This window comes from Sphaeramia orbicularis, chromosome 1 (genome assembly GCF_902148855.1).
Source record: "Sphaeramia orbicularis chromosome 1, fSphaOr1.1, whole genome shotgun sequence".
NCBI lineage: Eukaryota > Metazoa > Chordata > Actinopteri > Kurtiformes > Apogonidae > Sphaeramia > Sphaeramia orbicularis.
Window position 1 is genome coordinate 48237943 of NC_043957.1, and position 11705 is coordinate 48249647.

The 11705-nt window shown below is 36.1% G+C and overlaps 1 protein-coding gene across 1 annotated transcript; it reads right to left on the reverse strand.

Moving 5' to 3' along the window:
- Positions 1-1373: 1373 nt before the first annotated feature.
- trmo (tRNA methyltransferase O) lies at positions 1374-10970 on the reverse strand. The gene is made up of 6 exons (XM_030151060.1): positions 10780-10970; positions 10462-10613; positions 7705-7879; positions 5950-6107; positions 3938-4525; positions 1374-1697 (listed from the first exon to the last, which is right to left on the reverse strand). The coding sequence occupies exons 1-6, from the start codon at positions 10866-10868 to the stop codon at positions 1456-1458; spliced, it is 1404 nt and encodes a 467-aa protein (XP_030006920.1). The 5' UTR covers positions 10869-10970; the 3' UTR covers positions 1374-1455.
- Between the last annotated feature and the right edge of the window lie 735 nt (positions 10971-11705).

Here is an 11705-nt window from a genome sequence, read left to right on the forward strand (position 1 = left end):
CTTTTATGTATGTGATTGACTCTCTCAACTCACCATATATTTTTTGACAAGTAAGTCTTTTTTTTTTTTTTTTTTTAATCAATTACTAGAAATTTCAGGAATCCCCATTTGAATTCCAGGTGACCCCATGTGGGGTACCAACCTCAAGGTTGAAAAACACTGGGTTAAGTTATCCTGGAAAATTATTTATCCTCCCCCTGCCTTGTGACCTTGTGGGTCTAAACTGAGATGAAACAGAGGAAATTGTTTTTCAGTGATTTATTGAAAATATTCAAATATTTTTAGAGGAAATGCAGGAGAGAAAGTAAGAGAGAAGAGACAGTTGAGTCGGGAATTGTCCAGTTGAACATTGTAACTCCAGTTTGTCAGGCTAATGAAGGGGTAATCTGTGGGTGTGTTTGTATTATTCTATGATACATCTGACATAATTATTTTTCATAGATAAATTATAGCCATAGACTGCATATTGAATGTCTGAGTGATAAACATAGACACAATCTGGGTAAATGCAAGTGACAACTGTAGAAAAGAACACTTCCAAAGAATGAGTGGGAATGGATTAGTGTATGACGTAATAACTTGTCTCTGTAGCAGCTGAAAATGTCCTGGAAAATAATTTCAGGGAAAGATTGGAAACCCTGAATTATCAAATCACCTGTGCTCTTCTATAGAAAAATAATTCAACAGCTTTAAATGTGACTTTTGAAGAATCTGTGCTTGGAAAACTATTAATTTCCAAACTGGATTTGTTTTTTAAAAAAAAAAGAAAACAAATGTTTTGTCATTACTTTATCATGGTACAAAACTTTTTGTCCAGGGCTGTATATTGTCATGAAGATCTCAATTTCAATATAGCCATGTAAAAAAACTTAACAAAAATATAAAGGTGGTAAAAACCATAAAAACAAGAAAAGACATAACCGTTTGTAAATATTTTATAAAGTATTGAACAAAACTGCAAGTTTAAGATATTTCTTCAGTTTATTCCAAGTCACATTCCACAGCAACTCACCCAACAGTGCACCATATGTAATGTTAAACATTCTTGTTTTCCTCATGGTTTGATATACAAATTTGCAAATAACTGTCTATTTTCTTAATTATGTTAGCTTCTACTTCTCCTTGTCGAATCATTCAGATGTCAGTTTTTTTCATTACCCCTACACACAAACTAGATTGATATTTCAGTGTAAACCCTTCACTCAGTTTTCTATGTGTAGTTCTATAAAATAAGTCTTTATCATTACAATAATCCTGTCTGTAATCATGGAAGAAGGACACAGAAAAAACCCTTTTCTTTTTTTTTTTTAAATTTAATTGCCCAATTGTAATTGAAAATAAAGGTGTAAAAAAACAAACAAACAAGTGGTTAGCAACTGACAGGTTCTGGTTTGTTTATTTACAGAGAGGGAAAATGACACTATCTTCTTCCAAAACTTTCACTGTAAGTTGTTTTCACTGCAGGACGATGTGTTGTGGAACAGGTCGGAGCTGCAGCACCTCAACAAAGCCATGTCCAAACCAGCAGGTGATGTCAGCCGTGTCCAGGGTGAAGAAGAAGAGCCTGTCTCTGCAGCGTGTCCTCCTGTAAACTGACCGTGGGTCTGCAGACAGCACGCCTCTTATAGCAGCAGCAGCTTCCTCTGAACTGTGTAGAAACTTGAACCTGGGTCTGTCACCTTCAGTTTCAGGGGGTCCTGTGTTAAAGGAAAATTAGTGTTTGTCAGTTAACACACTGATGCTGCTTTTTTATCATGTCACAGCAGCTCCCTCTTGTGGAGAAATGCATAAACTATCTATATATACTCTGTCCTCACTGGTTTTCATACGACTGAAATCAAGTATGTTTCCATCTAGCTGTTTTTATTTGCAATTTCAATGTGTGGATAAAAAATAAAATGGAAAAGTTAGAAGTTAGAAATTAGAAATTACCCAAAATATTGGAAAAAAAAAATGCTTCGCCTCCTGTGAGAGATGGAGACCCTATTCAGTAAAACATAAATACACTGAACAAAAACATAAACGCACCACTTTTGTTTTTGCTCCCATTTTTCATGAGCTGAACTCAAAGATCTAAAACTTTTTCTGTGTACACACAAGGTTTATTTCTCTCAAATATTGTTCACAAATCTGTCTAAATTTGTGTTTGTGAACACTTCTTCTTTGCTGAGATAATCCATCCACCTCACAGGTGTGGCATATCAAGATGCTGATTAGACAGCAGGATTTTTGCACAGGTGTGCCTTAGGCTGGCCACGATAAAAGGCCACTCCAAAATGTGCAGTTTTATCACACAGCACAATACCACAGATGTCACAAGTTTTGAGGGAATATGCAATTGGCATGCTGACTTCGGGAATCTCCACCAGAGCTTTTGCCTGTGAATTGAATGTTCATTTCTCTACCATAAGCCATCTCCAAAGCTGTTTCAGAGAATTCATGAAGAAGACTGTGCGAGGAAAATGGTGGTCACACCAAATACTGACTGGTTTTCTGACCCCCCTGGACCACCTAATACAGTAAAAGTGCACATTTTAGAGTGGCCTTTTATTGTGGCCAGCCTAAGTCACACCTGTGCAATAATCCTGCTGTCTAATCAGCATCTTGATATGCCACACCTGTGAGGTGGATGGATTATCTCAGCAAAGGACAAAGGAGAAGTGCTCACTAACACAGATTTAGACAAATTTATGAACAATATTTGAGAGAAATAGGCCTTTTGTGTACATAGAAAAAGTTTTAGATCTTTGAGTTCAGCTCATGAAAAATGGGAGCAAAAACAAAAGTGTGGCATTTATATTTTTGTTCAGTGTATAAATAACTGTTCTGAGCACAGATTGAGTGAATAATCATGTGTGCACAATAAAGAGACTGAAACATTCATTGAATTAATGTCAGAAATAAACCTTAATGCTCCATTACACAGAAAAACAGCAAAGAAATGCATGAAGAGCTGCAGAAACACTACACACTGTCAAACCCTCTTACAGTATAAAATAATGTCATACAGTATGATCTACTCTAATCATTCAGAAGATCTGAGTCAGCTTCAGATTTCAGTCTACCTATAAACTCCATGATCAGCCCCTCCATGACTTTATGAAATATTGAAATATTACAATATGAAATATCAAACTTGGAAAGATCTAAACCATGATGATAAACAAACTCTTAAAGGAGTGATATTTAGCTTTTTTAAATTGAATTTTGCATTTTAAAACATGTCCCTGTGGTCTACATAAACTGTAAATGCTCTGCTTGGGTCTGAATTCTTCATTAATTCAACTCCACAGGTCCAACTTCAACAATATTTCTGAGTAATGACACCAGAAAGGTCATTTTGAGCGCTGGCCCTTAAAATGTAAATGCCCCACCCTCTCCAGGTTGTTGGCTGTGCTGTTCTGTCCCGTTCAACCAACAACTTAACATTTAGGTAATCGGCTCGAAGTCTGGACATATTTTCAGTATGGACTACAACTGTTGCTGATGACAAACAATTACGTCGTACTCTGAGAAATGTTACTCGGAAGTCTAGACTTTATATGTGCAAATGTCATGACATAACTAATTGTAAACATAACATTACGCAGGAATTAAAACAGGTTGTAGAAATCAACTCGATTTTTGCCAAAATGAATATAAAGATAGTTTTGCAGCACCTGGAGGGTTCAAATTCAAACTTTTGGTACTATTAGGGTCCAGATACACAAATAAATGTACCAAAGACTAATAAAAGTGGGTTTAGCTAAATATGACCCCTTTAAAATGCATGTAGCTGTAGTAGATGGAAACATGCATAGATCTGCATTGTCTTTTGCTAATTTCCTGTAAATTCTGTTAAAACGTGCAATGCATTTGGATGCAAACATTTCCACTACATTTTTACTAACATCAAGGCATGATTACATGATTATGTCCATGCAGGAGAATGGTTTACCTGATGTGGATGGAAGAAATTCTGCTAGCTCCCTTTCAGCTTGAGGGGTGAAGCGCACCTCCAGACTGGAAACCGGAGGCTCTCTGATCCACTCGGCTATGGTGCTATAAGCCTCCTTTCCATAACAAGGCCGTTCTACCTGTGACTCTGGTGGCTTTGTTATTGGCATGTCCAAAAGTTCATTGTTGCTTTCATAACTTGGCTGACAAAGGTCACCCTGGGTCACATAGGCCTTGACCTCCTCTAGCACCTGATGTAGATGTGTGGGCATAGATAACTGACCACTGATGGAGGAGTCTTTATTTAAACTATCAGGTTCAGATTGAGTCTTAAAGTCATGAACATCGGGTCCTCCATCCTCTGGACCGCACTCAACATCACTTTCTGAATCTTTATGGAGGCTTAACATATTTGTCTCATCATTTCCTGACACTGTTGCTGCCTTCGTTTTATCTGTGTTTGACTCATTAGACTCAGAGTCCGTGTCCATCCTGGTGAAGGGGGAGTCATACTCTGGGATGTAGGGCTTGATGTCTAGGACAGGGGTTCCCGCTATCATGTCGATGTCTGACAGATATAATGTGTCACCTACAAAAAACAGATGAAGAATAGTTATGATGGAGAGGTCAGTGGCCCAGATGCACGGAGCCAGTCAAAAAACCTTTAGTATGTGGGATGCTGTTCACATTATGGTTAAAGAAAGAGCACAACATAATTATCTATGACTATCCTGGTCACCTATCTGTTTATATCTGTAAATTATATTGTCTTTCATCTATATACATGTATTTGTTTTTATTAGTGGTTTTCATATTTTGAGATCCAAGTTGGGTTGGTATGGGGGTCGCCATTGGTTCTGGGGGGGTGGGGTTTATACTCTGTGAGTCACAAATTCTTATGTGAATTGCTTTCTTTTTTTTTTGTATTTTACTTTTGGTGATGCACAATCAAATCAAATAAAAAACTGATCAAAAGGAAAAAAAAAAACAGATGAAGAAGTGAGATAATTATTTGTTTTTGTGGCTAAGACTAAATATAGAAGTTGAACAAAGTGGCATGTTGGATTTACAGGGTTCCTACAGGTTTCTACAAGTTAAATGTAAGACTTTTTAAGACCTTTTTAAGTCTACTTAGAACAGAATTTAATGCCTATTTCATGGCCTCACTGGCAAAAATTCATGACTACTAGAATTTAGGAAAATTTGTTTATTTACTCCGACACCTCAACTCCGACCATTCCACGTCATTTCTCACTGGGGGCTGCAGAGTTAATAATAATTGGTTCCTAATTTCAATATAAATTTTTGGGTTGGAACGGGTGGAACTGAGTCAAGTAATGTTACTTTCTTTGCAGCTTAGATATTTAACAGACACTTTTAAACACAATACAGCCAACAAGTTTACAGCAACATAACTTAAAGCCTACCATATCAAACTGAATACATTTTAAAGACTTTTTTAAGGTATTAAATGCAGATTTGTAAATTCAAGGCTTTTAAGACTTTTTAAGACCCTGCAGAAACCCTGTATTTAACTATAACTCAATAATAGATGAATACATAAAAATAAAAATAAATAAAACTTAAAACTAAGAAGGTAACACTAAATAAAATAAAATAAAATATGATTGTAGATAATATCGACTTAATTTTTGTTGCCCTCCTTGATGGACACCATGATGTACAAGCATCTTCAAACAATATGGAACCTTTAATATTCAATTTTTTTTTTTTTTTTGTCCGTATTTAATGTGATGTATTCGGTCCCACCTTTTTCAGTTTCTAAAAAAAAATCAGCGCTTTCCTGATATAACCTAGTTAATTACATCTAATTACCACTAGTCCATTCCACAGAACAGGAGTAAAACTACTGCACTCACACAACTCATTACAATTAAAACGAAAACAAGAGAAAAAAACAGACTAGTAATGATATTAATGAAAATCTTAAAACTATAATAAACTCTGGTGAAATTGTCAATGTTGAACACACAGCTTTATACTAATACCAACCTATTATTTTATCCAGTTTGGCCAGTGTTAAGCCCAGGGCATTTGGTCTGTGGGGACTCCGCGTTGAGTACACACCGACCCTTTGACCGTTAAGTCGAGGAGGTTTCACTTTAGCTTTGTAGGACAGGTGGCCATTTTTATGAAAGAGAAAAATCACCCTGTAGAAACAAAAAATGGAAGAAAAAAAAAAAAAAAAAAACACTGAATATATCTGATAATCTGTTCAAACTTTGTCCTTTTTAGCGCTTTACACAAACATATAACTAATATATAAATTATATTAACAATAATAATTATGTCTGGTAATTTATTGTGTACAATTGGATCAAGATAAGAACAAAGAAAAGATTACATCACACACAAATGTCTCCAAGAAGGTGAAAAATTCCCACTTTGACTACAGGCCACATAAATAAAAGATAACTAGGAATGCAGCTACAGTGAAAAACCCACCTTAGCGGGTCTGAGTCAGTATAGTCTGGCAGCAAATACAAAGATATAAAACATTCAGACTTAACACAGATATATTAACCAATATTCTGCAAAGATACAGACTAGTATATAATCAGAGCTTTCAGTTTGTCATCCCCTTAGAACAGGGGGTCAAATTCATTTTAGTTCAGGGGCCACATGCAGCCCATTTTGATATCAAGTGGGAGAATAATAGCATAATAAGTCATAAATAATGACAATTATAGTTTTTTCCTATTTGTTTTAGTATAAATAAGTAAAATTACATTATGAACATGATTACTTTTAAAAACTATCCTCTCATAAAAAAATGTGAATGACCTGAACAACCAAGCACAAAATTATGCCTGATCTTATCATTTACAAATGTGCATTACAACTCACAGATCGCAGTGGATCTCCAAAGACACAAAGCATTTAGTACAAAGGCATAACTTGTAAAAAAAAAAAAAACAACACAAAACAAAACAAAAACATTGCACTTACTTTTCTTAAGAAATGTCAGGTTGTTCATGGGTTATTCACATTTTTTTGTGAAAGGATAGTTTGTAGTTCAGTTGATTTTAATGATAGCTTTTACTCTATTCTATTTTTGCTCTTATTTATTGTATTTATCATTTTAATTCTATGACGTTGCATTTACTGAGACCTGAATAACTGTGTTTTGTTCTTATCACATCACATGGTTTGAATGCCAGTAAAACTGAGTCAGAGGAAATGTAAACATTTTCATAATATGATTTTAGTTTTGTAATTTTTAACATTAAAACAAAGAAACATTTGGAGTTGCCATTATTTATAGGTTTTTATGCAATTACTTTACTGATCTGACCCACCAGAGATCAACTTGGGCTTTATGTGGCCCCTGAACTAAGACAAATTTGACAACCTTGACTGTTAATATTGTCAGTGACATTTTTGCACTTTGCAAATTCATCCCGTGGGCCAGACTGGACCCTTTGGCGGGTCGCATGTTTGACATCCCTTCCTCAGATCATACCCACCTCCTGTAGAGGGCAATACAGTGCTAAAAAAGACAAAGTGAGGGAAAACAAGAGAGTGAATCTTGAAAATTGTAGAATCTAGATCTGCATCCTGATCCAGACTATCTTTGAGGAAGACCAAAACATGGTAGAGACCCTCCTTGTGTAAAAAATTTCAAGCAGAAACGTGCTTTAAATTTTGAGCTATAGAAGCAGTCGGACATCCAGAACAACCTGTTTGCAATACTGAGATAAAGGTGGATTGTTCTGCTCAGATGTAAACAAACTATGTATGACCTACCAGACATGAGAGTAATGCTCGAGTCCCACCAGAGCGTGCGCTGGATTGTTGAAAACACTCTGCTGGATGCGCAACTCTGCTCTCGAAGGGCCACAAATGGTGGGCTGTCGGGGTGTCCCATTCTTGACAGAGAAACAGGAGCTAATGTAACCAATCGGCACTGTCTGGATGTTTCCTGCAGTAGAACATCACTGACAGCATTAGACATGCATATTTAGAACTCTGCTGCTCCTTCCTGTACAGTTTTATCATCACTTGTAATTTATGAAAACAGGTAATTAATTCCGTATATTTACAAAAATCACTTTATTCTACAAACATTTCTACATTCAAATATTTGCTGCATATCATAATACTATGGGTAGTTTATATGCAAACGCCATTAGCAGAAAAGTTGGGTTAAGTTAATTAATAATATATTTAACTATTACAAGTAAAAAAGGAAAAGATTGTCAGTGGTTTCCCAGACCAACTGTGTTCTATTTTGTAAAAACAATGAAGGTCGTGTAGCCTGCCAAAAAGTTGAGACAGAGATAAAATAAGAATGTTTATAGAATACGCAAGTAACAATATTCTGTCAGATTCCACAATTAGCAGGTTAATTAGAAAAGCGAGGATCAAGACTGGACATAACAGCAGCATCCACCAATGGCTTAGTCTTTACAAGCAGGGAGGTAGGTCATGATTAATAGTCTGTGTCAAAGTTCAAGAGAGGACTGTTAGAAAAAGAATATTTCTCAAGACAAAAATGCAATGAATTGCAAAGTCAGTTCATAAAGACCAAGGGTGGAAATCACTGCTGTATTTATGTGATGTTAGAGCCCTCAGGCAGCACTGCATGATGACTTTGGAAACCACCTAACATGGTCTACCACTGCATCTAGAGCTTGAACTGTATCGCACAATGAATAAGTAGTACATCATTTCTGGGCAAAAATTATCCCAACTTCTCTAGGTCCAAATTCATCTCAGAAGGACTGAAAGACTGCATTGTTTTGGGGAAAAAACTAACTCAACGGTGTTCCAAAGAAGAAAAAGACCATCTGGACTGTTATCAGCGAAAAGTGCAAGGGCAGCATCTGTGATGACCTGGGGGTGCATCAGCGTCCACATGGCTGTTCTGCATGTGAAGGTACCATCCATACAGAAGTCAATGTATATTAGGATTTTAGAGAGGCATACCATCCATATCAACTTCAGTAGAGCTGCAAACGATTAATCGACTCAAAGTCATTCAAAAAAATCATTCAACCACAATTCTCCTGAATCAAAGCTTTGTTTCCTTCATTTCTCTGCTGTTAAACATTGGTTCCACTGTTGTGTTTCACAAGGACGCTTATTGTGATGCACAAAGAAGCTTCAATTCAGGAAAACTTCAATAGAATATCTCCCTTCAATCAATTCAAGTCGATTAATCGAATCGGGACTTTTTGCATTGACTTCAAACACCTAGTCAATTAATCGGTTGCAGCTCTAAACTTCACCATGACAAAGCCCACTCCCATTCTATATGGGTTACAACACAGGTGTCAAACATATGGCCTGCAGGCTAAAACCAGCCCACCAAAGTGTCGACTCCAGCCCATGGGATGAATTTGTGAAATACAAAAATTACACTGAAGATACTTACAAAAGGTGTAACAATCATTTTAGTTCACACACAAACCAATTCAATCTGAAATGGGTCAGACAGAAAAACACTATCATAATAACCTAGAAATAAAGACAACCCTAACTTGTTCTCTTTGTTTTAGAGTAAAAAAAAAAAAAGTAAAATTAGATGAAAATATTTACATTTACAAACTACTCCTTTACAAAAAAAAAAAAGCAAATAACCTGAACAAATATGAACAACCTGGAATGTCTTAAGTAAATTAAGTACAATTTTAACAATATTCTGCCTGTTACTAAATGTTTTGTGTATTATTAGATCCACTATGATCTGTAAGTTGTAATGTACATGTGCAAATGATAAGCTGGCATAATATTGTTAAAACTGTACTTATTTTCATAAGACGTAACAGGTTGTTCATGTTAATCATCTTTTAAGGAAACTTTGCAGATGTAAAGATTTTTCATAATGTAATTTGACTTTTTCATGTTAATATTTTACCAGTCTGGCCCTTCGAGATTGTATTGGGCTGTATGTGACCCCTGAACTATGAGTTTGACAAGTATGACACCTGACCCAGGGTTACAACCTTGTGGCTTCATGGTCATAGAGTGCATATGCTGAACTGTAGTCCAAATCCAAATCTGTCACTAACTGAAAATATATGAACATCACGAAGATTAGAATCAGACAACAGCCACCTCAGATTGTTGAGTAGCCTAAGGCGTGTAAACAGCAACGATGAGCAAAAATTCCACTTACAAGTGCAACAGTAGTCTTCATTTCCAAACGATTCAGAAGCGTAATAAAACAGAAAGGTGATGTAACACAGAGGTAAATACGCATCTGTCCGAACTGATTTTGAGTTTGTGATGGGAATCAAAATGTGTTTATATTCACAAAATTTTCATTTCACAAATGTTATATTTTTAACATATTTTAGTAAATGTAGCAACTTTTTAAGTAATTACACTTTCTGGCACAGAGTGTTTTAGGACACTTCTTTTGTTTTTCCCATTTGTTATATATGAGGTACATTAGTATTAACTATAATAACACCACATGTTTCTATAGAGTCATGGAGTTCTTTCTATATAAACAACAACAGTAAATCCTGTTGTTCTTCCTGAGCTCAGGATAATTACCTTGCTCTAATGCAGCCTGTGGAGATGCTGGGGTTGGTGGGGATGCTAATGTGTGGCCTCTCCCAGGTTCACACAGTTCACCCTTAGACACAACAGACTGGATGGATGTCATGTGTTTACGGTGGGCTCTGATGCCACTGTCCAGCATCTGCCTTAAGAGGAAACATCCAATCACATTGAGAGAGAATGCAACAAACGAAGGGCTAAGGTTATTCACTGACACCAGATAAACACCGTGTTTGACACAGAACATCACAAGATTTATGACACAGATTTCGTTATCTGACAGTTACTCTAACTCTATAGATGTCAACATACCTCAGATTCTTAAGTTCCTTTCTCATCACTGAAACCTGCTGATTCAGTTTATTAACATTTTCTCGGCAACAGTCACACTGAGGACTCATTTTGTCACACAAACCCCACACAGCAGTGAATAAGGTAGCTTTGAACTGAAAACAGGAACAACCATAACACACTCTGCTGAAACATGCGGGAGTCTGAATGCGGAAGTGTGTGCTTGTGTTTTATGTTGGCCAACCATGACTGGTTCATGTGACATCCCAGTGAACAACAGCACATCTAGAATTAGAGTTTTCAGATATTACTTCATTACACAATCTAATGGAATTCTGATGAAAAATCTTTGAACTACCTGCATTAGACTACGTATTCATACTTTCTACAATGTTATGTTGCGCTCATTTTATTTTGCCTTGTTTTTTTTTCTTTAACTCCAGCAGAGGGCAGCCATGAGTATCATATCAAATACAGCATTACTTTTTAATACAAACTATTTCATACAAAATTGGCTCAAAAAGCGTGTAATGTAACGTTAAGAACATGAAAAGGCAGTTAGTGAAGATTAAATAAAAGCAGTACAAGATCTACAGGGATCTTGTGTTGGCCAACCAAGACTGATTCATGTGACATCCCCGTGAACAACAGTTCATCTGAACGGAACCAGAGTCTTAAGACATTATTTCATTACATAATCTAATGGAATTGTGTAGAAGAGTCTTTAAAATAGCTGCATTAGACTACACATTCATGCTTTCAGCAAAGTTATGTTGCACTCATTTTATTTTGCTGTGTTTTTTTTTTTTTTCACTCCAGCAGAGGGCAGCCATGAGTATCACACACACACACACACACACACACACACACACACACACACACACACACACACACACATATATATATATATATATATATATATATATATATATATATATATATATATA

Excerpts from the sequence above, each read along its gene's own strand:
- trmo (XM_030151060.1), bottom strand. The coding sequence starts at position 10,868 with ATGAGTCCTCAGTGTGACTGTTGCCGAGAAAATGTTAATAAACTGAAT. Across the intron at positions 10,614-10,779 it reads AAGGAACTTAAGAATCTGAG|GCAGATGCTGGACAGTGGCA; the intron begins GTATGTTGACAT and ends TTTCCTCTTAAG. Across the intron at positions 7,880-10,461 it reads ACAGGCTGCATTAGAGCAAG|GAAACATCCAGACAGTGCCG; the intron begins GTAATTATCCTG and ends GTTCTACTGCAG.